Genomic DNA, 23,619 nt, shown 5'->3' on the forward strand with positions numbered 1-23,619 from the left:
CCCTCCCCCGCTTGTGCTCTCTCTCTCTCAAAAATAAACATTTTTTTTAAAAAGGTACTTTTTAAAGAAAAGGTACTTAATGAAAGTTTAATGCTTATCTTTTTAATAATGCTGAGATATATCCACCAATGCCCACTACTTTTGGTATAAAACAATAAAAATGGGGGCGCCTGGGTGGCTCAGTCAGTTAAGTGTCCGACTTCAGCCAGGTCACGATCTCACAGTCCGTGAGTTTGGGCCCCAAGTCAGGCTCTGTGCTGACAGCTCAGAACCTGGAGCCTGCTTCGGATTCTGTGTCTCCCCCTCTCTCTGCCCCTCCCCACTCATGCTCTGTCTCTTTCTGTCTCAAAAATAAATAAAAACATTAAAAATTTTTTTTTAAAACAACAAAAATGACTTTACATTCTAGACTTATCCGTCAGCAATGACCTATGCTTTATATATGCATTGTGCCCTACCTATATATTTTTACATCTCATAATATCTGCATCCCATAGAATTCTGCAAATTTTAAGATATCTTTAGAAAACTATGAAGAATTCAAATTGCACTTAAAATTAATTTTATTAAAATTTTTTTTAATGTTTATTTATTTTTGAGAGAGAGAGAGAGAGAGACAGACAGAGCTCAAGAGGGGAAGGGCCAGAGAAAGAGGGAGAAACAGAATCTGAAGTAGGCTCCAGGCTCCAAGCTGTCAGCACAGAGCCCGATCGATGCGGGGTTCGAACTCACAAACTGCGAGAGCATAACCTGAGCTGAAGTCGGATGCTTAACCGACTGAGCCACCTAGGCGCCCTGGATTTAAAATTAATTTTAGCTAAACCATACCAAAAAACAACTTCTATCTCTTAATTAGTAATTTTTTTTCTATTTTTTAAAATTTTTTATTTATTTTTGATAGAGAGAGAGAGAAACAGAGTGCAAGTGGAGGAGGGGCAGAGGGGCGGTGGGGGGGACGACACAGGATGTGGAGCAGGCTCGTCTCTTGAGCTGTCTGCACAGAGCCCAATGCAGGGCTCGAACTCACAGACTGTGAAACCATGACCTGAACCGAAGTCGAATGCTTAATCAATTGAGCCACCTGGCACCCCATCTTAATTAGTAATTAATAATTGAGAGAAGGTTTAGAAGTTATTTTCAGTACTTAAAGAAAAATGAAAATAACAGAGCGCGTGGGTGGCATCCGACCTCATCTCAGGTCATGATCTCGCAGTTTGTGGGTGCAAGCCCCGCGTTGGGCTCTATGCTGACAGCTCAGAGCCTGGAGCCTGCTTCAGATCCTATGTCTCCCTCTCTCTCTGCCCCTCCCTGACTCTCACACTCTCTTTCTCTCAAAAATGAATAAACATTAAAAAAATTTTTAAGAAAAATGAAAATAACAATCTTAGCACAAAAATTTAACTAATGTCAAAATATTGTCTTACCATCAGTTGAATATTTCCTTTCTAGCGATCATTTACTAAAAATATAAAAAAGCAGTTCCAAACCACTTATAGACCTGAATCTTTTATTGATTTTGGCTAGGGCAGACCTGGTAATGGTACTCCAAAATCAGGTACTGTTGAACCAGTTTAATTGTTCTGGTTACTCAATGACTCACAATGAGCACCTGTTTTATGTATCTGAGCAGAGAGCTTTATTATAAAAATACTAATAAAAAAAGAACTAGCCAGCTTTGGTCAATTTAAAGAATAACTATATTTTGGTTATTACTATCACTGCAGTCTCTTTCATTATACTATATATGCAAGAAATTAACTTGAGGAAGGAAAAGAAAAGTTTGTTTTCTGATACAATGGAATAGATTTCTATTTGTTAGTAAATTTCCCTTCTCTCTAAATATTCAAGTAGATACCAGAGGATTATCTGATAGGGTTTTAGAGGGGGGAAAAAAAAAACAAAACTTGTTTTAGATGACAAGTTGGTTTTGATACTATCCAAAGCACCTGACAACTCCTATGAACACATGGAATAAAATTTTAAAATGAAGTTTACATTAGGTTAAGCCATTAAAATTTATTTTATAGAAATAAAAGCATACCTTGGCCCAGGTTTTGGAATTTTGCCAGCTTTGAGCTCGTCAATAATTTCTTCAATATCCTTAGGTGTCAGATCCTCCTAAAAAAATAAATAAATAAAAGTCATATTAAAATTATTTCCTACTACTGAAATCTGTGTAAATTTTAAATAATAAAATAACAAATACAATTAAAACACATAGACACATATGCCCATGTGCCTAGCTATACCCTAGGTTTAACCAAAAGACGCTCAAAACAGAATGGGAAAGATTAAAGAGAAATGCCTAAACTATACTCCCATTCCCACCACCCCCCCACCACCCCCCCGGAAAACTGTTTAATTACTTAGGAAAATGTTTTATGACACTGTGCTGGAGAAATCATGATTCAGTACTGCATCTCTAGTGCCCAGCCACATCGAAGTTCTTTAATATTTGTTCAATGATTAAACTTTTATAAAAATAAAACACTGCTTTCAAATTGCTTAGGGTTCAACAAATGTTCAAAACTTCAAAGCCAGAAGGAATCTTTAACTCATCTAATGATTTTATGTCCCCCAACTATTTATTATGAAAATTTGAAAACTATACATGAATACCCATATTCTTACCACCTATATTCAATAATTTTTAATTTGTCATATTTGCATTTTAATGCACATAACCTGCCCCCCCCCCCCCGCCTGCTGTGGGTTGCACCATTTTGAGGTGTTTGGTTTTTTTTAAAGATGGCATTAAAAAAAAATTTTTTTTAATGTTTATTTTGAGAGAAAGAGAGCTTGCAAGTGTGAGCAAGTGGGGGGGAGAGGCAGAGAGAGAGAAAAAGAGAGAGAAAGAGAGAGAGAGAGGGAAAAACAGAATCCCAAGCCGACTCCAGGCTCTAAGCTGTCAGCATAGAGCCTGAAGGGGGGCTCGAACCTACAAACTGTGAGATAATGACCTAAGCCAACACCAAGAGTCTGATGCTTAACTGACTGAGCCACCCAGGCACCCTTGTGCTGCACCATTTTGAAAGCAACTGCACACATGATGGCATTTCACTCTTCAGCAGACATCTAAGAATCTAAGAATAAGAACATCTTCTAAATAACACAATGTCACCACACCTAACTGACAATAATTCTTTAATCAAATGTCAAGTCCATATTGAAAATCTACCCAACTATCCTCAAAATGTACTTCACAGCTGTTTTTTTTCCTAAGCAGGAGCCAATCAAAGTTTATGTGACTATTTCATTTTATCCACCAGTCAAATGAGTTCCAGAAAAGTTAACTGCCCTGGGGGCACCTGGCTGGCTCATTTGGTAGAGCCTACAGTTATTTTTTTGTTTTATTTTGTTTATTTATTTTTGAGAGAAAGAGAGAAAGAGTGGGGGAGGGGCAGAAAGAGAGGGAGAGAGAGAATACCAAGCAGTCTCCATGCTATCAGCTTGAACCCACCAATGGTAAGATCATGACCTTAGCCGAAACCAAGAGTCAGACACTTAACCAACATAGCTACCCAAAGCATGCAGCTCTTGATCTCAGGGTCATGACTTCAAGCCCCACGTCAGGTATGCAGTCTACTTAAAATTAAAAAAAAAAAAAAAAAAAAAAAAAAAAAAAAAAAAAAAAAAAAAAAAGAATTTATCTTGCCAAAGACCATACCACTACTAAGTGAAAGAATCTTTATCTTTTGGATAAACCCACAGGCTATTATATTTAAACTTAGAGTGCTTCACACAAAGCCTTGACTGATTCCTGCAAATCAAGATCCTCTTTATTTTAAGTAAATTACAGAAATGTGGGAGAAGGAAAAACTGTTGCCATATTTTTAAAGGACTTTAAGTTTTATTTATTTAAATAATCTATCTCCACACCCCATGTGGGGCTCAAACTCACGACTTTGAGAGCCAGAGTCACACACTCTTCTGACTGAGCCAGCCAGGCACTCCAATGACTTTTTTTTAAGTATAGGGGATAAAGAAGGTAAGAAATTTGTATCTCTGATCATTAAAATGAAGAAAATCACAATAGAGAATGAGACCACTCTAGAAATCTAAACAAATTAAAAAATAAAATTGTAGATTTCTATTGCAGGGACTATAGCAGATTAGCTATCCTGAATGACCCACCCCCCCAAATGTAACAACTAAAAATGCTAGATAAAATTAAAAAAACAAAAAATTGTAAATGTCATCAATATGCTGACAAGAAAGAAATACCCAGAGCCAAAAACTCAGTGAAAACCCAGGCAGCCAAGTGGAACACCAAGCAAACTTGGCTTCAGGGTTTCACAGTCCAGAGGGGCAAGAGACAAAGCCCCAAGCCACAAGACACATGTCAACCACACAAAGTTAAGACCCTAAAAAGCTATTCCCTCAAGGGTAAACTAGAAATTAAACTGTCTCTCAAGAAGAACTCCTAGTCTAGAACCTTACACTTTGGGTAATAGTGGAGGGTATACAGAAGAGCTTTCTTTTGCAATAGTAGAATTTCTAGGAGCAAGAGAAAACCAAGGCAAATATCTTCTTGAAGAATCCATACTCACTCAGTGCAGGACTAAAAGAATTCCCATTAACAAGTTTCTAAGAAGTAGGAACTAACAAAATATTATGTATGAAAACGACTAAATATAATTAGATAGCATGCAATCTTTTAAAAAGGTAACTAGAAAATTCCACATGGAGATAAATACTGTACTTCTAAAAGACACAGGCCAAAGAAGAAATCAGAACATATATTTTAAAATATTTAGAACTAAATAATAAAAATATTACTTATCAAAACTTGTGAGATCCAGCTAAAGCAGTACTTAGAGGTCTGATACCATTTCTGTAAAATTTTTAAAAAGCAATATAGTATTGGGCCGCCTGGGTGGCTCAGTCGGTTAAGTGTCCAACTTCGGCTCAGGTCATGATCTCACAGTTTGTGAGCTTGAGCCCCACACTGGGCTTTGTGCTGACAGCTCAGAGCCTGGAGCCTGCTTCGGATTCTGTGTCTCCTTCTCTCTCTGCCCCTCACCTGCTTGCTCGCTCACTCTTTCTCTTTCAAAAATAAATAAAACATTTTTAAAAATTAAAAAAAAAAAAGCAATATAGTATTATACATTAGTATGGCTGGATACATTACTCAAACAGTTTAAAAACATGTACAGGAAAAATATACACAATTTATGATACTGGTTACCTCAGAATGAAAGGGAATATAGGATTTGGGGGGCTTAGGAGTGGCTTATCTGCATCTGGAACTTATTTCTACAAATAATAATGATGAGGATAAAAATAATAGTACTTAATATTAGAGTGGTAAAATATTATGTTATGTTTTGGTGGTTATTTTCTGTATTTCTATGTAAATTATTTTTCATAATTTATAATTTTTTAAAATTTGGCGTTCTCTCCTAGAGTTAAATGCAAAAATGTTTAAAAATAATAATTTTTAAGAACCTTCTAGTAGACAACAATGTGGAAGTTAAAACAGACATATTTTGTGCAAAGTTTTTCTAGTCTTTGCTTTTTTTTTAAGATGTGTTTTTTTTTTCATGTTTATTTATTTTGAGAAAGAGAGAGTGTGTGAGCGGGTGAGGGGCAGAAAGAAACGGAAAGAGAGAATCCCAAGCTCTGCCTGGTGTGAGACTCATTACCTGAGCCGAAATCGAGTTGGACGCTTAACTGAGCCACCCAGGCGCCTCCTCTATTCTTTGCTTTTTAATAAACTTGGAAAAAAAGAAAAAAAAAAAAAAAACCCTTCTGGATAATTATGCCACCAGTTTCTTCTAAATGAATAATTCAGAAAATAATATCCACAGGATAGGAAATCAAATACTTAAAATTTAAAATATGGTATCATACAACGTTAATTTATATTAAATGGAATACTTACATAGTAGTTGTCATTTATTTGAACCATTGGTGCATTTACACAGGCCCCTAAACATTCCACCTCTATAAGAGTGAAAAGTTTATCAGGTGTTGTCTCCCCAACCTTTATTCCTAAAAATATAAATGATTGCTGTTAAGGACCAGGTTACACTTTAATAGCAATATAGCTTAATAAAACAACAACAACAAATTACAGCGGCATACAAAAAGTATTTAAGAACATTAAGTTTCTTAAAACAACTCTATATAATTATACTAGAATATGCAAGGATTTCTTTTTTTTTTTTTTTATCTTTTTTATAATGTCTATTTTTGAGACAGACAGAGTATGACTGGGGGAAGTGAAGAAAGAGAGGGAGACATAGAATCTGAAGCAGGAAGCAGGCTACAGGCTTCCAGCGAGCTGTTACCACAGAGCCTGATACAAGAGGGCTCAAACTCATGAACCAGGAGATCATGACCTGAGCGGATATTGGATGCTTAATTGACGGGGCCATGCAGGCGCCCCAGAACATTCAAGGATTTAAATGGACTTGTTCCTTTAAAAACAATCAAATTTCAGGGGACTCATCTCTACTGTCTGTTGTTATACAGCAGAGTATCAGAATATATTATTTTCATTTTGATTGTGATAATTAACCTACCAAAATCAGTCACACTGTCAGATTGGCAAAGACTCAGAAAATTGCTAATGTCAAAGACCATTAAAACTAAAAGGAGGGGCACCTGGGTGGCTCAGTTGGTTGAGCATCCGACTTCGGTTCAAGTCATGATCTCACAGTTCGTGAGTTCGAGCCCTGCGTCGGGCTTTGTGCTGACAGCTCAGAGCCTGGAGCCTGCTTCAGATTCTGTGTCTCCCTCTCTCTCTGCCCCTCCCCACTCATGCTCTGTCTCTCTGTCTCAAAAAAACAAAAACAAAAACAAAAACAAAAAAAACCTAAAAGGAAAACAGGCACTCTCATATCTTTAGGGAAGGCATTTTGGCAAAATATAGTAAAATCTGACCCAGCAATTCTACTTCTTGTAAACAACCTCAGTATATATAATAGGACAAGTATGCAAAGATATGTATGCATGAAAGTAATTGCAGAATAACTTATAATAGAGAAATGAGGCAGACGTACATATGTTATAGCCAAAATAAAGTACAAAAGACATATTTATGTTTTTAATAATGAAAATAAGTAAAACAAAATCTAAAACTAATATACACAACTATTATCAGAATTTGTACATTAGAGGGGCGCCTGGGTGGCTTGGTCGGTTAAGTGTCCGACTTCAGCTCAGGTCATGATCTCACGGTCCGTGAGTTCGAGCCCCGCGTCGGGCTCTGTACTGACAGCTCAGAGCCTGGAGCCTGTTTCAGATTCTGTGTCTCCCTCTCTCTCTGCCCCTCCCCTGTCCATGCTCTGTCTCTCTCTGTCTCAAAAAAATAAACGTTAAAAAAAAAGAATTTGTACATTAGAATTTGTACATTAGAGGGTGGGATTTTGAGCAGACTTCAGCTTTCTGTGTTACATATTTCAATACAACCCAACTAAAGTAACTAAACTGTTACTTTATATTCAGTAACAAGATAAAAGTATACCTCCTTTTACTTCCTTTGATTTTCAGTATTAATGCAGCAATGGCAGTTTTGTATGGAAAAATGCCCTTTTAATTTTGTAAATGCTATCATAATAATACTTCAAGTACTTCCAAGCAGAAAATACTTCAAATTTCCCTTCCCAACACATTCTTACTATTTTCTTATCTTATTTGTTCCAAGACTCATTTGGAAGAATACAAGGACAATGCAGTCACTTTTTTATGTACCACATGCTATTATTACACAATGAGTGAAACTTAAATTTTTAACAATGAAAACTTTAAATCCCCCACAAGCTTTTCCAACATGCTTAATGATTACAGGAAAAGAAGAAAACTCAACTTTGAGGCCGAGAACTAAGGAAAAATATAAAATAAGAATAAATAAAGGTGGGCAACCACAGTAAGACAAAAATTTACTGATGAAAAGTACACATCCAGTACGATGGCAAACACTGGAAAACTTAAGTAGAAATGGGTCAAATCTAGAAAGACAATTCTATTTTTCATTAAAGTTATGTGTCCCATACCAAGCTTTTTCTGGATGGCCTCCAGTATGCTGTCAGAGTTTCGAAGCATGCAAGGTGTAGTAGTGCAGACCTGAATGTGATACTTTCCAACTGGCTTTCGATTATACATCGTATAAAAAGTTGCTACTTCATATACTCTCATTGGAGGTACCTGTAAAACTTCCGCAACCTAAAATATTAGGAAATTTTAAGATGGTATAATTACAGTGTTTATTAATTGAACCTTAGGTATGTTGTAAAGCACATAAAGTCAATATTGCTTCAATTTGCTAAAAACACGAAAGTTCTTCTGAGGCAGAAAATACACTTGTATTTGATATTTGTGAGGTGCAAGTCCCTCAGTTGTTGCAGCCTTTACACTTAAACCACACGAAGCCCAGAAGCTAATGGTTACAGCACCTCCTCCACTTACCCCATGCCCCATCTCTGCCAAAGGATCTTCTTTTCTCTAAATGTTTCTAAGTTTTTCACTATCAAGAATTTCTACTTTGATCATTTCAACCCTCATATTTTATAATTTTAGATTTCTAAATGTCAAAAAATTTGTTGGTCAAATCCCAATAAATTAATTATATTTTTTCAATCCTTCACCAATTTTTTCAAAAAGTCTTGATGTTACTGGTGATGTACAATGCATGCAAATGGTATGGCAACACAAAAAAGGGCAAGAATCAAAGCTCACCTATTAGCCTATCTTGATTTATATATCTACACGCTTATATACACACAAAGCTCACATACATACACATACGTTAAGTCTCCAGAAAATCAAAAACACAACTTCTACTTATAATCAAGACACTCTTTACAAAAATCTTATGGACTAGTACTTCCCAACTCTTCACATCAAGGTATTTAGCAAATATGTATTGACACAGTGAGGTTCAAGACCAAGGGATTCATTGTCTAAGCACAACTCTCTTGGTCAGAGCAAGTCTGTTAATGAAAACAAGGTTGTTTTAGTTGTTTGCTAGGGATAGTCTACATACAGTCTGTCATGACTACCATCCTGGTTACAACTTTCCAGGTGATCTAATATCATTTAATCTATCAGGTCTTAAGATTTGCTATCTGGCATTCTTAAAAAAATTATGCATATATCCATGTTTTGACATGAAAGAGGAGTTTGTTAAATAGCATTTCAGATGACAAATATGTTGAACTTTCTCATATTAGAAAATCTAAAGGATATGTATTCTCAAAAGACATATAATCATGGCTCACTAGTGAAAGATAAGTAGCTGTGCTAAATTTAATTTGGGGATACTAAACCAGGTATGTACCTCTGAAACTGGGAGCTCTCTCAAAACACACATGCTAGAGCCTGAAAATACACAGTGTTCCTGGAACCCTACCACTGATGCTAACTTGAAAGAGCTCCCCTGGGAAGACTGCTGTGCATCTCCCTACACTCTAGTGATGGTTAAAGAACTAACATGTGAGCTTCTGGATTTTGTTTTGGTTGTAAGATTGGGCTTTTTCTTTGGGGGCTAGGGGGTAAGAGAGTAAAGAAACAACAATATTAAAAGTCTCAAATGTAAAATGGAATTTGATTCTATCCTCTGTACACTTTCCTGCCTCTCACACATACACATTCAATTCTAAATAGAACAGGACAATATTTGTGAGATGTTCTCACATTAGTTCTCATTTATTTTACTCTGCTAAGCTTGCCATTCAGCAAGACTTCCAACACAACTCCTATTATTAAAAATGTGGGGGCGCCTGGGTGGCGCAGTCGTTTGAGCGTCCGACTTCAGCCAGGTCACGATCTCGCGGTCCGTGGGTTCGAGCCCCGCGTCGGGCTCTGGGCTGATGGCTCAGAGCCTGGAGCCTGTTTCCGATTCTGTGTCTCCCTCTCTCTCTGCCCCTCCCCTGTTCATGCTCTGTCTCTCTCTGTCCCAAAAATAAATAAACGTTGAAAAAAAAAAAATTAAAAAAAAAAATGTGAATTTTGGGGGTGCCTGGAAGGCTCAGTTGGTAGAACATGCAAGTCTTGATCTCAGGGTGGTTAAGTTTGAGCCCCACAGTGATGTAGAGATTACTTGAAAAAACATAATCTTTAACAATGTGAATTTTTGCCAAAAAAAAAAAGAGCATCATCTATGGTTAGAAGCACACCTAAATCATTATTTAGAATGTTGGCTATTAATACAAAACAGTGTTAAGTAATTTAGAAAATACCCAAAGAGGCATGTGATTTATTGGGGAAAAAACCCACCTGACTATATTTTACCAAGTACAGTACCAACCAAACTTGCTTTGTAACATTTTTCATAGTCAAAAAAACCAAAAAAAAATATAAAACTAAAGGTCCATAACCATGTTAGAGTACTGTACAAAGCAAATAAGCGATATGAACTGAATCTAAAATTTGTATATGGGATTCCAACAAATCACTGAAGGCATTCCTGTTCTCTAAGAAAGATGATAATGGTCTATTCTAATAGACCAAATAAAATTTAGAAGGTGAAAAGAGGAATGAAGTATAGCAGAATCTCTGCCAATACTCAGTCAAGCAGAAAATGCAATGAACTGGAAATGTTCAGTCCCAACTCTATCACTTAGGAATCATAACATAATAATTTAAAGAGATCTACCCTAGTTCAAAATCTTCACTGTACATAAGGAAGTGAGTCTACAGAAAAGTCAGATCTCTTAGCTTGAAGTCAAATATACTTTCCATTATATTACACTGGCTTATTATTTGTGAGATTCTCGTAAGAATCAAATAATATATGATTTTGTATGGTACTTCATAAACTATACACTGTAGCATAATACCACAAAAATTTAATTAATACAATTTAAGTGTAAAATGTGGATAACTGTTGAAACAACTCATCAGAAAAAAATTAATCTTAAAATATGTACGAACAGATTAACTTCCTTTAAATGGGTCACCCATAGCATTTTTGTAAGTTGCTGATTATTAAGCATAGGGTGCCATCAAGTGTCATAAATACGATGTCATAAACACTGATATAAATCTTTATTAAAGCCTACAGCCAAAGATAAAAACTAATAAAAAGATTCATATTAGGTATGAAAGATCAGATCTTTTTCTCTATAATTTTAGTGTTTAATACATTAATTTTCAGAATACCTTGAGAGCAAATTATACACATGTGGGATCTTTTTATCTTTATTATGGTCATTTAAGAGAAAAAAGAGAAAGCTACTGTGACTATAATGCCTCTACTATTTCTTGCAAGGATAAAAAGCTCTCCATGTTATTAAGAGAACCAACAAAACCACAAATTTGAGGAAACAAATGATTAAAAAGGCTTCAAACTCCTAGATTCTGACACTAATAATCATCAGAGGAATTTCTACATAAGGAAGAAATTCTTACACAGTCTCTTCTCTTTTCAAACTAAGGCAAAAATGAATTCGGTACCTTGTTCATGGCAGAGATGGGCAGCCATCCATTCTGTCTTTGGGCTAAATCCAGGACTGGAAGCACAGCTGCTGCTTTATGTCCTTCTGGATAGTTTCCTACAATTGCCTCTATCCTCTGTATCAAAGAAAAAGCACCTGTTTTCATACATTTGGAAGATACTAAATATTTTGTAAATTAATCGTAATGTTAATTTTGTCATACCTTATAGTTTTCTGGTGTGAAATCAAATGGAGTATCTGGGTTATTCTCAGGAGTATCTCTGTGCTATACAAAGGAAAAAAAGTTTTTCAAAATTATCAAAATTACCTCAAAAGTGTTAACAGCTTTATTACTATACTACTACTGATCATTTAATCTCTTCACTTTAGTGGCATCTGGGTTGGTCAGTCAGTTAAGTGTCTGACTCTTGATTTCAGCTCAGGTCATGATATCACAGCTCATGCGTTCAAGCCCCGCATTGGGCTTTGCACTGACTGTGCAGAGCCTGCTTGGGATTCTCTCTCTCTGCCCCTCCCTGATGCTCCCTCTCTCAAAAACAAAAACAAACAAAACGAAACAAAACAAAAAAACAACAACAAAAAAACCTTTAATCTCTTTGCTTTAATTCCACTATAACATATATCAATCTATCCTTGCATCAAAAAGAATGGCTAATTATTAAATACACATTTGAGGAGTATGATTAACAAAAGTAATGTTAACAGAATTTAAGAGAACTAGCTTTAGAACCAAAATCAAAAAAAAAAAAAAACACAAAAAACAAGTGTTATCCAACTTGATTAGAGAATATAATCTTTTTAAGTTGACTTATTTATTTTGAGAGAGAGAATGAATCCCACGCAGGCTCCACACTGTCAGTGCAGAGCCCAACGTGGGGCTTGAACTCACAAACTATGAGATCATGACCAGAGCTGAAACCAAGAGTTGTGCATTCAACTGACTGAGCCACCTAGGGAACCCGAGAATAGAATCTTCTAATGTAATTACCAAAACAAACAAAGTGCTGGAACGCTTATAAAATTAAGGCACAAAATTCTTAGTGTGAACATAACTTGCATTGTTCCAAAAGAATTTATCAGATTATCAAAAGGACCCACTACTTCAGGGAAGGTACAAAAGCACCATCTCTTCCCCACACAACAGAAACTAGCCAATGGCAAGCAGCTTTATTTCTTCTCCGTAAAAAGAGCAGGCCCTCTTCAAAAACTGACAAGAAATGGCATGTCAACAGGAAATCAAATGAGTCACACTGAGATTAACACTTACATCAATTAATGTTTAGTATGTACAGTGAACAAAGAACTGTATCCCTTATGCTAACTCTCAAAGTTCTGCTTTTTTAAGGATATAAAAGAAGAAAGAAAATGGAAACTTTGGACAATGATCTCAAATATGTGGCAAATTTTATGTTTCTAGACAAACAAAATATAAAGCAGGAATCAACTCAATGGTATGGCTAACTCACTAGGATTCAGCCTGGAAATAACTCAGTTAATAAAACTGTACCACTAACTCAAAATCATCCTACAAATCCACCAAATTGCCTTTAAACAACACAAAATTAATCCCTGAAAATCATGCCTTGTCACAGAAAGGAGAAACATCTCTCTTTTACTTGTACAACTAAGCTGGGGAGTTCACTGGCCTCTACCTGGAGTTAAACCCTGTAAAGCAAAAATATAAAGGCAACCACTAATGTATTCACTGTATTACTAAAGTCCGTGAGTTTCAAACTGGAACCACTTTGGGATTCCCCAAGTTGCAGCCATACAATCTTTATTCAGCCAATATGACTGATTTTTAAGAACCCGAAGTGAGACTAGAAATCTTGTTAGGGCTCATAGTAATTTCATCAAAAAATAATCTACATTCTTATTCCCAGAGTTGCCCTGGTGTCAATTTAAACTTGAGAGGTTCAACTGCAATCACACAACTTTTGAGATGTAATGAATTCAATTAGCTATATTTAAATCACCACCTTGGCCAGCATATACCAAAGACACTGGTGTTTAAGATACTTCTGATTATCACAATAGATTTACCCAAATTTCCAAAAGTCTTTCCATTCTGAAGAAATCAGAGTAATTACTTACAACAAATAAGGCTCCTCCAGCTCCATTTTGCACAGCTGTCTTATGTAAATTCCTTATATGTCTTCCCTAAAATTTCAAGAAAGTTTCGTAAGTCATAAGCCTTAATAAATTTTCAGGAGTAAATACTTTAAGATCCATAATTAAAAATAGAATCAACTTATATAAGTAAAAGATCTTAGGAGATATGGCCTACTGTGCTACACCCTGCCTATCTCTATCTCAGAAGTACAAGGAAACGGAGATCCAAGGAAAGGTTATTAACTTGCCTAAGGTCACACATGCGTCCATGGAAGAACTAGGTCCACAACCCGTATCTCTTGGAGTCATGTGTCCTATTTCTCCTGGACTCTTTTTGGCATGCATTGAGAAAGTTAGTGTTCCATTAACTTACAGGCTTTCACTTTTGTCTGAATCAAGTTGGGTGCCAGCTTTCATTTACTGTGGGCTTTCATAAACATGTTTTCATTCTGTACAGATGAGTCATATACTATGCACAAACGAGTCAAGTGTGTCCCCCTTTTTCGATTCTTTGCTGAATTAGTTTACAAACTCTAGCCATAAAGTTTCAGAGAGCTGCTTATGATGCTATGCAGTGACCATAGTCAATTGTTTTAGAAGAAATCCATTTGATTACTTTCTGTTGCATTTCATTTCTCTTTGCCCTCTTGCTCCCCACAACACCCCTACCCTCCCCACAGCCACCAAAAGCAATTCAGCAACTATTCAGGAATCCTCTGATTTCTGAGTTCTACTTATCACAAAGATGGTAGAACACTGGATTAAATCAAACATGGAACTAGCGAAGAGTTGAACAATTCAAAGAAAGCAAATACAAAAGAAGTAAAAGCAGTGATGTATAACACAATCATGTATTTAAACTATCCTAGGTCCAAATATTGAAGTTGAAGAAATGTTTATGTAAACACTTGTTTAATTAACAAAAGATCCAAGTACAGAATGTGAGACATAGGTATAAAATATAGGGATAAATACCAGTTTCAGGGTAATGGGAGAAGAAGGGGAGAATTTGATTGGCTAAATGGTATACAAGGGGGCTTCAACTCTTGTTTTTGTTTTCTTTCTTAGGCAGTAAATGGATACACAGTGTTTATTCTTTTTTTGTGTCTTAAACACATACAACTTGAAAAAAAAAAAAATCAAGGAGATAGTTTAGGTTCTTATACTTTTATTCAAATTCTCCTCAACTGCTCCAGGGTCAACCTGTGAATTACACACAAGGTTATGCTTATATCCCTAATTTGCCTGTCCATAAAACTGAGATAGACAGATAAACATAAAACCAAGGTCACATTCCCAAGCAATACTATTAACAACAACATCAACACAAGGCTTTAAAAAATTAACTGAAACTAAAGTTTAGGAAATAGAACCTGCCGTCACTTTAGCTGAGATTTTTTTTAAATCACAGAACAATTTTTACAGAGTAACATTAGTGAATTACTTAACTAAATTTGGAGGGAAAACAAAGGATTTCATAATAAAGTAAGGAAGGATTAAGAGAATGGAGGGGCACCTGGGTGGTTCAGTTAGTTAAGCCACCAACTCTTGACTCTTGATTTCAGCTCAGGTCATGATCTCACAGTCCTGAGGGTTCTGAAATGGAGCAGGCTCTGAGCTGGGTGTGCAGCCTGCTTAAGATTCTCTCCCTCTCTCCCCCTGTCCTTCCCCCACTTGTGTTCTCTCTCAAAAAAATAAATAAATAAATTTTAAAAAATTTAAAAAATGCTTAAGAGAATGGAAAGCATCCAGTCCCCTCTTTTCCTAACTTCCGAACTATTTTACTGTCTCTTTACCCACTCCCTCAGGGTAGGTTGTCCTCAGGGCTCAGCTCTGTCCTAGGTTCTGTTCTCCATAGATCTTTTGCCCCTGAAGAGCTTATTTATTCTCATCTATGAACTCCATGCTGATGATTCTTGAATCATTCTTGGCAAAAAATTAACAGCCTGAAGAGATCATAAACACATATAAACCAATGAGAAAAATGAGTATATATGAACAGAAATGTCAACATAATTTTAATGAACTAGTAGTCTAAAACATGCATTTTTAAATGAGAGAATATTTGCAGCTATCAAATTAGCAATGATTTTTTTTTCAAAGATAACAATTCTGTTGAGCACATGGAGAAATGGGCATGCTTATACATTAGGTAAAAATTGGTAACAGTCTTTTAGGAGAACAAATTGACATAGTATATGGACAGACTAAAGAAAGTTTCCATCTTTTAACTTAGTAATTCTACTTTTAGAATTTTATCCTAAAAAATAGTATAAAATGAGGATAAAAGTTTATAGAGAAATATATTCTCTGTATTGTTACAGGAAAATACAAACGCCAAAAAGGCCAACATTGAGATCTTTTAAATAAATATTAATAATTCCAACAAAAATATTATTTAAAAAAATTTGTTTCCTATTTGAGAGAATGCACATGTGAGCATGAGCAGCGGAGAGGGTCAGAGAGAGAGAGAGAGAGAGACAGAGACAGAGACAGAGACAGAGAGACAGAGAGAGACTATCCCAAGCAGGCTCCATGCTCAGCACAGAGGCCAACGCTGGGGGGCGGGGGGAGGAGGGGGTATCATGACCTGAGCCAAATCAAGACACTCAACCTACTAAGCCACCCAGGTGCCCCCCCAAAATCATATTATGTTGCTACCAAAAATCATATTTCCTAAAAATAATGACACTGAAAGATGTATTTGTGCCACAATCGTAACTAGAAAACATCAGAGTTAAATGAAATACAAAAGCATAAACTACCATCCCAATTATATTCAATATAGACACTAAAAGACTGGAAGGCCATAACAATTTAAAGTGCTTGTCTGTCATTATTATAACAAGATTATAAGAAACTCTTACTTTCATATTCTATTTTTTATATTTTTCTCCATTTTCCATGCTTCCTATTCAGTATGGATCAACAAACAAAATATCTTACTAAAAACAAAACATTCATCAAGTATAAAATGAAACTTAACACCTCTACCGTTAATCCTATTTATCTTTCCAACTTCCCTATATATTACCAAATTAAACACCACCAATCTCTAAATTAAAATAGCTTCAGTTTGGGGTCAATATTTGATCCCTTCCTCATTATTCCAGGATCTGCCACACAACTTTACTTAAAATGAATAATACAGGGGGAAAAAAAGAAAAGAAAAACGCAGAGATAATCTTGAAAATCAGTCTGGTCTCTGGGACTATACATACTGGAAAATCTGGGGCTATGTAGCTATATATTGGAAAATCTATTTTGAGGCACTGTCTGGCTGACCTGTAATTCTGGATTTGCACATGAGTTTATACACAAACACACACACAGACACTTCTATCCAAAATTACGTGTTTTAAAGTCCAAATCATTGAAAGCAGACTACTGATTGAGGTCAGGAAAAAAGGAGCTACTTTAAAGAAAAAAACCACTGGAGTTTCAGATTAAAAAGAAATTTTTTTTAGGGGCGCCTGGGTGGCTCAGTTGGTTAAGCGTCTGACTTTGGCTCAGGTCATGATCTCACGGTTCATGAGTTCAAGCCCCGTGTCGGGCTCTGTGCTGACAGCTCGGAGCCTGGAGCCTGCTTCAGATTCTGTGTCTCCCTCTCTCTCTGTTCCTCTCCCACTCGCGCTCTCTCTCTCTCTCTCTCTCTCTCAAAAATAAATAAAGATTAAAAAACATTTTTTTTAATTTTTTTAAATTTGGGTTTAAATCACCACTCTGGCCACTTACTAACATGTGACTTTACACAAATCGCTTAATATTTTTAAGCCTCAATTTCTGCACCTATATAAAACAGAAATGTTTTGAGGTTCCAATAATAGTTTCTCTGAAAGCACTATATAACCTCTTAAAGCATTATCACATCTGCTTAGTTGATATGGGGATAAAACATTTAATAAGTGAGGAATGGAAGATTTAAATACAACTGCATTTTAAGAACTAAACAGATTTTAAAATTGCACTTGGTTAGCTGACTCTAACTCAAGAGGCACTGTCACAAAAGGACAGATTACTGAGAGCTTCTTTTTATTATTTATAGCCACATAAGACTACCAATTTTTCTAGTGAAAATATAAATGCTTGAAAAATACTATCTCCTCCCTCATGACTGAAATTAATATAAAAATCTTTTTTTTTTTTCTAAGTGGAAGGAGGAAGAAGCAGTAGTACTTGTCGACAATTTTTCATGGGTGTGGGTTTCTGCACATCTCTGCACATGAGCAGAGGCACTAGCCATTAACAGCTTTCGTTCCACGCTATCTTTTCAAGGATTTTTGTAGAGAATATCTCCCTCTTGGGCAAAAGTTGGGCAAGTGCTCTTGTAACTGGGGTTGGGTTCCTCAGTTGTGAGGTACAGCATTCGCCCAGGCTGCTCCATGTCACTCCCGTGGGATGTGAGGGTGAAGGAAAACCAATTCTAACACGAAGCTTATGCTGGCTGCTATGCCGAGTATTAAAGTCCTCTGTCTCTGACCCAAGAGTCTCAGTCAGATCCATTAAACTGAGGCAGGTTAACTTGTTAGCTAGCAAATACGGTAAAATCTCAAGAGCCTTCACAGTTCTTGACAAGAAAAATCAAAATATACAAATATGCCAGTCTGCATGTCCCACTAATTTTTCAAAATATAGAAAATAGTATAAAAGAGAGAATGAATACAGTGGTATTACAAAAGAAACCAGTTAACAGTGGCTGTCTCTGAAGAGGGGGATCAAGGATGTGGAGTAGGGAAGGAAATTTACCCTTTAATATACACAATGTATTTTATACATTCACAATATATATCCTTGTACCTCTATTCTTTAATATATATTTTATACTTACTATAATATATATATCCTTGCATACCATTTGAATTTTTTGCCATGTATATATTTCATATTTTTCATATTTTCATATACATTTCAACTTTTAAAAATGAATAAAGTCTTTAGTCCTTTTTTCTCTCTTACTTTCACCACTCTATTTCAGACATTATTTCAGGTCTGTGCATTACTCTAATAGCTTTCTAGCTGACTCTTCCCCTAATCAACCTGCTTAATGTCATCAAACTAATCGTTAAAATACCACTTCCTTATGGTGGTCAGGATATGAAAAAAGGACAAATACAAACAGGAAGTATCAATTCCATTGTTTCTAAAAGCCACATTTTCCACATTCTAACATCTCAGGAATTGGGATCATCACTGGTACTTAATATTCTATAAATATACCACATAGAGACAATAGCCAACTGGTTAAAAGCCCAACTCCACAGCCACTTTCCTCTTCTGTAAAAAGGGAGTAACAGTACATACTTCATAGGATTATTGTAATGATTAAAAGAGATAATCCATGCAAAGTGCTTAATATACTGCCTACATATAGTAAGTACTATATTAGTGTTACCTATCATTAGCTATTTTTATAGTAGTACTATATGTCAGGCACTAAGCTTTTTTACACATTTAATTCTTACAACTTTCATGCAAGATGGGTATTATTTCAAGAAGATACAGATTTAAATGAGTTATGAAAACTTCTCATAACTAATTATTGGTAGAACAAGCATTCTTAGGTCTAATGCCTACAAGGTTATGGCCTTATTATCAGCCACTTGAATGGAACTATTTGATGAAATCAGAGCTCTAGAAGAACAGAGTAAATCTAGGAAATGAAAGAGTTTAAGAAAACCAGGAATGCATCCATACACAGGGAGACAGATTAGAAATGAAAAGACCTGCCTCCTCCATTGGCTCACCACGTTCCCATTTAGAGACTGAGGGATATATGTATGTCCTTTATTTAAAACAAGCTATTTACTGTTTTTTTTAAAAGCCTTTTTTGAAAAAAAAACAGTAAATGCCACTCTTCTGTTCCTATAAAAAACCTAAATATGTGTGTGTGTGTGTGTATTAGCATAGCATTTGAGCAACTTAATTTCGATGTCTGAAGCCAACTTCAAGGTAGTAGAAAAAAGGCTCAGATAATTTGTTTATGAAACAATAAACCAAGTGAAATAGGGTAAACTGATAAATATTAGCCCTTATCAAGTTAGCAAGTGGCCATTTTCAAAGCTACCCTGTTTTTTGAGATGTTTAAAAGCTTCACCTATTTTATATTCATTATAACATCCACATCAGACACTTGCAATAAAGGCATAAATAAGATATGAAAAGTCTGAATTAACATCTTTGCACTAGTTAATAAACCATTTGATTTTAGTTTCACCTTGGAATGAAGAGGTATTCCAGGACCCATTATCGGTCTTAAAACTAGACTTAGCTAGGCTGGACTGATTTGAAGAGTAAGCAGAGATTCCCCCCTTAGAGTCTACTCTTTTCACCAGACTAGAGTCTGGCTTCTCACTGAACTCTGAAGTATCTATGCTTCAATGAATTCCATTTGAATACAGTGAACACCAGTTGAAAATTCAAGTAACTTTTTTTAAAATAGACAAGAACATAATTTGACATATAGCTCAGAATTAATAGTGGGCTTCGATTCTAGCTTATTCTTTTTTCAGAGTGTTGAAACACTTCTGAAGAAGGAACAGAGAGGATTTACAGCAAATAGTGGCAGTGTTTTCTTTGAATTCAACTCAAGTGGCTTTGTGTTAAGTATACTTCAACACACCTTTTTTCACTGACTCCTCAAAAATCTATGGTTAGTTATTATTATTTCCATTTTACTTTTAAAGAAACTTAGGCTCAGAAACCGTAACCTGCCTTATACTACACAATTAGTGACAGAGATGGAGTTTGAGCCCAAGCCTTTTGGATTTAAGTCCTCAGCTTGATTAGCCCTTCCCTTTTTAATCACTATTTGTATTACCAATACCAGTAGCTCAAAATGACGATAATTTAAATTTGACACTCTTCCACCCACTCCCCAAGAACAAAATCTTTCATGGGCCCTACATTTGTCTTTTTAGTTTCTCTTGTTGCTCAAACATTAACAGTATCCACTCTGTTCACTTTTCAGTTCTATCAGACATTTGCACTTTAAAAGGCCACATCCAGCCAGAGGAACTTAATAAAGGATGAGGAAGCTGCAAGACAAAACTGACAGAATCAGTAACCTAATTAGTTAGAAAGACAGGACTAAGGTCAGGCAATAGAAAAAATGTTTTCCTTTATTAGCAACCAATTCAGGCAAGGAATATACGTTTCACACTACCCTGAATATTTAGATTAAATCCACAATATATGTGTGCACCAGCGGGGGGGGGGGGGGGGGTCACAACTCTCATGTGAAACATCTGGTAAAGGGAAAGTGATATTGGCTCCCAATGTACTTTCTTCCCATTGTTCACCGATTATCTACTCACCTATTACCTACAGCCTCCCTCACTGCCAGCTTAAGCAAAAGCCATTTCTTTCAGCTGTCTAGAGCAAAGACATGCAGAGAAAACAAAAAGCTCCCAAGAGCTTTATGTATAATATACTCAGAGTAGGTATTCCCTACATTTTAAAGTTTTCAATCCATTTGGGTTTAATAAAGTAGATGATGGATGAGCTAATAGTAACTGTGAAATCTATTTCAAGGATAGTGATAATAAATACAAGTGCTAACTCTGCATCAAATACGTGCTACAAACTTTACAAATGCTGTAACTCATTTACTTCTCCCAGCAACCCCTACCATATAGGTATTATTATCATCCCCAGTTTTACTGATGTGGAAACTAAGGTGCAAAGAACAAAAGAAAAACCTTTTCCTAGATCACACAGCTAAATAAATGAAAAGCCAAACATAAGTTTTCCTGACTACTAAAATTAAGTTTTGTTAATATTTTCAACTATACATGGAAGGGCTCTTACAAATGTCTTCCAAATAACATTCCATCAATAATTTAAAAATGTTAATTCAGATTAAAGAAATTGGATTTTTCTAGCACTGTATAAGAGAATTAACAAGCAAAATTTGGCCAAATTATGTAACAGAAAAGCTACCCAAAAAGCCCAGGTATTACAGGAGCATTACAGATTAAGATAACCATATCAACAGCAACAATACTGTCTATCCTGACCATAAATTAAACAAAGCACTCTTTAAACATGTAAAATCCAATGTGGATATAAGCAACACTCAAATATTCTAACGATACGGATACTTCCTAGAAATGAAATGTCCAAGTATCATTTTAGCCAGCAGACCTAGGTTCAGTCACACCTTTGCCAATTCTAGTATGGTAACCTTGGGCAAGTCACTCTACCTCTCCATAACTAAGTGTGCTTACCTATAAAATCACAGCAATACCTATCTTAAACTGTTAAAGATGAAATGAGATGAAATATTTAGCAAAGTATCATTATAAGTACTCGTGTACTGGCCACTATCATTATTATCATTATTATTATTACTGGAACTTTAATTAAACAGTAACACTCCCAATTTCCCATTATCTTTTCTTCTTGTGCTCCATTAAAATGAAGGAAATAAAATGGCCAAGCTATAGGCCTCAATAATTACAAAAATAAGACCCTAAATAATTACAAGTTGACTGTAGGAGCAAACATTCATTTTCAAAAGGTTAAGTGATTTGAAGAGCTTTTGGCCTAAAGAATTAACTGGTAAGGGGTGCCTAGGTGGCTCAGTCGGTTAAGCGTACAACTCTTGATTTCGGCTCAGGTAATGATCTCAATGGTTCGCAAGTTAGGGGCCCCTGTCCAGCTTTGTGCGGACAGCTCAGACCTGCTTGGGATTCTCTCTCTCCCCCTCTCTCTGCCCTCTCTCCTTCTCTCTCTCAAAATAAATAAATAAACATTAAAAAAAAAAGAATTGGTAAAACCTAAGCACAATTTTTTTTGTTGTTGTTTAATTTGAAAATCAAATAAACATGAACAAATGCTCTGTAAATATAAGTTGTCTTATTTTCTAGTCTTAGGGACTAATACTCAGACAAGCATATATTGTTTAAAATTTAGTAAACCTATGACCAGGTGGAGCTCAAGTATGTGTATTTTTTTTTTTTAAACTTTTATTTATTTATTTTGAGAGAGCAAGTGCATGCATGAGAGCAGTGGAGGGGCAGAGAGAGAGGCAGACAGAGTCCCAAGCAGACTCCACACAGGGCTCCATCTCATGACCATGAGATCTTGACCTGAACCAATGACAGATACTCAACCAACTGAGCTACCCAGGTGCCCCCAAAGTAGGTGTATTTATTTATTTTAGAGAAAGAGATTGAGAGCAAGCAGAAGAGCAGAGAGAGACAGAGAGGGAGAGAGAATCTCAAGCAGGCTCCGCACTGTCAGCACACAGCCCAATATGGGGCTCCAATTCTTGAACCTTGAGATCATGACCTGAGCCGAAATCAAGTTGGACGCTTAACTGACTGAGCATGCAGGTGCCACAAGTATGTGTATTTTTAAAGCATCATAGATGATTCTTTTTTTTTTTTTTTTAATTTCTTTAACATTTATTTATTTTTGAGACAGAGAGAGACAGAGCATAGAGACGATTCTTTTAATCAAGTTTGGGATTTACTGCTTTAGAGTATATGGCATCTATATCCTAACATGCAGATGATGGATTTTCTGAATGGTCTTCAAAATTTAAGGATGCCAAGAACAAGAAATGCTAGGCTATCTTTTCCAACCCAGAATCTCTGGAAGTACTGAGGGATATTAAGGAATATTTTAGTCAATGATGATAAGGAACTATCATGGTATCTCCTTAGGAACAAAATTGCACCCATCATGACCAAAGTTAACCTCTTCTTCTTATCCCCTCCGCTCTCTTCCTTTAAGTACAGTGAAATCCCTTCCCTGGTTTCTGATCACACTGACAAACTATTCTACTATTATAGCATCTATAAAACTTAAATCTTCACCAAACACGCCAATTTCCCTTGGTAAATTTGAGCAACTTAACAAAAATAAATTTAAAAAAAGAAACAAAAAATAGGACTTGCAAACAAACCCAGTTCAGGCTCCTACTACTGTGTAATTTGGGGTATATTTGTCTGGGAATCATCAGCTGTCTCATGTACAAAATGGGATAACACCCAGAAAAGTATCCCACGTATAAGGCATTTTCCCTCTCCACCAACAAGGCAAAGAAAAAGTGTGTTTAAATGTTAAATCTTTAGTGCTTGTTGAATGAAAAACATCTCCT

The 23,619-nt window shown here is 35.9% G+C and overlaps 1 protein-coding gene across 2 annotated transcripts in view; it reads right to left on the bottom strand.

The window, feature by feature from the left end:
* NDUFV2 (NADH:ubiquinone oxidoreductase core subunit V2) overlaps positions 1–23,619 on the bottom strand; it is a 30,983-nt gene that overhangs the window by 2,510 nt on the left and 4,854 nt on the right. For both annotated transcript variants that reach the window (XM_047827351.1, XM_047827350.1), the window contains 6 exons: positions 13,497–13,562; positions 11,605–11,667; positions 11,401–11,517; positions 8,001–8,169; positions 5,885–5,994; positions 2,042–2,118 (listed from right to left, as the gene is read on the bottom strand). In XM_047827351.1, the coding sequence (XP_047683307.1) occupies positions 2,042–2,118; positions 5,885–5,994; positions 8,001–8,169; positions 11,401–11,517; positions 11,605–11,667; positions 13,497–13,562 (602 nt within the window). The remainder of the gene's footprint in view (positions 1–2,041; positions 2,119–5,884; positions 5,995–8,000; positions 8,170–11,400; positions 11,518–11,604; positions 11,668–13,496; positions 13,563–23,619) is intronic.

The sequence above is a fragment of the Prionailurus viverrinus genome, chromosome D3 (assembly GCF_022837055.1).
Source record: "Prionailurus viverrinus isolate Anna chromosome D3, UM_Priviv_1.0, whole genome shotgun sequence".
Taxonomy (NCBI): Eukaryota; Metazoa; Chordata; class Mammalia; order Carnivora; family Felidae; genus Prionailurus; species Prionailurus viverrinus.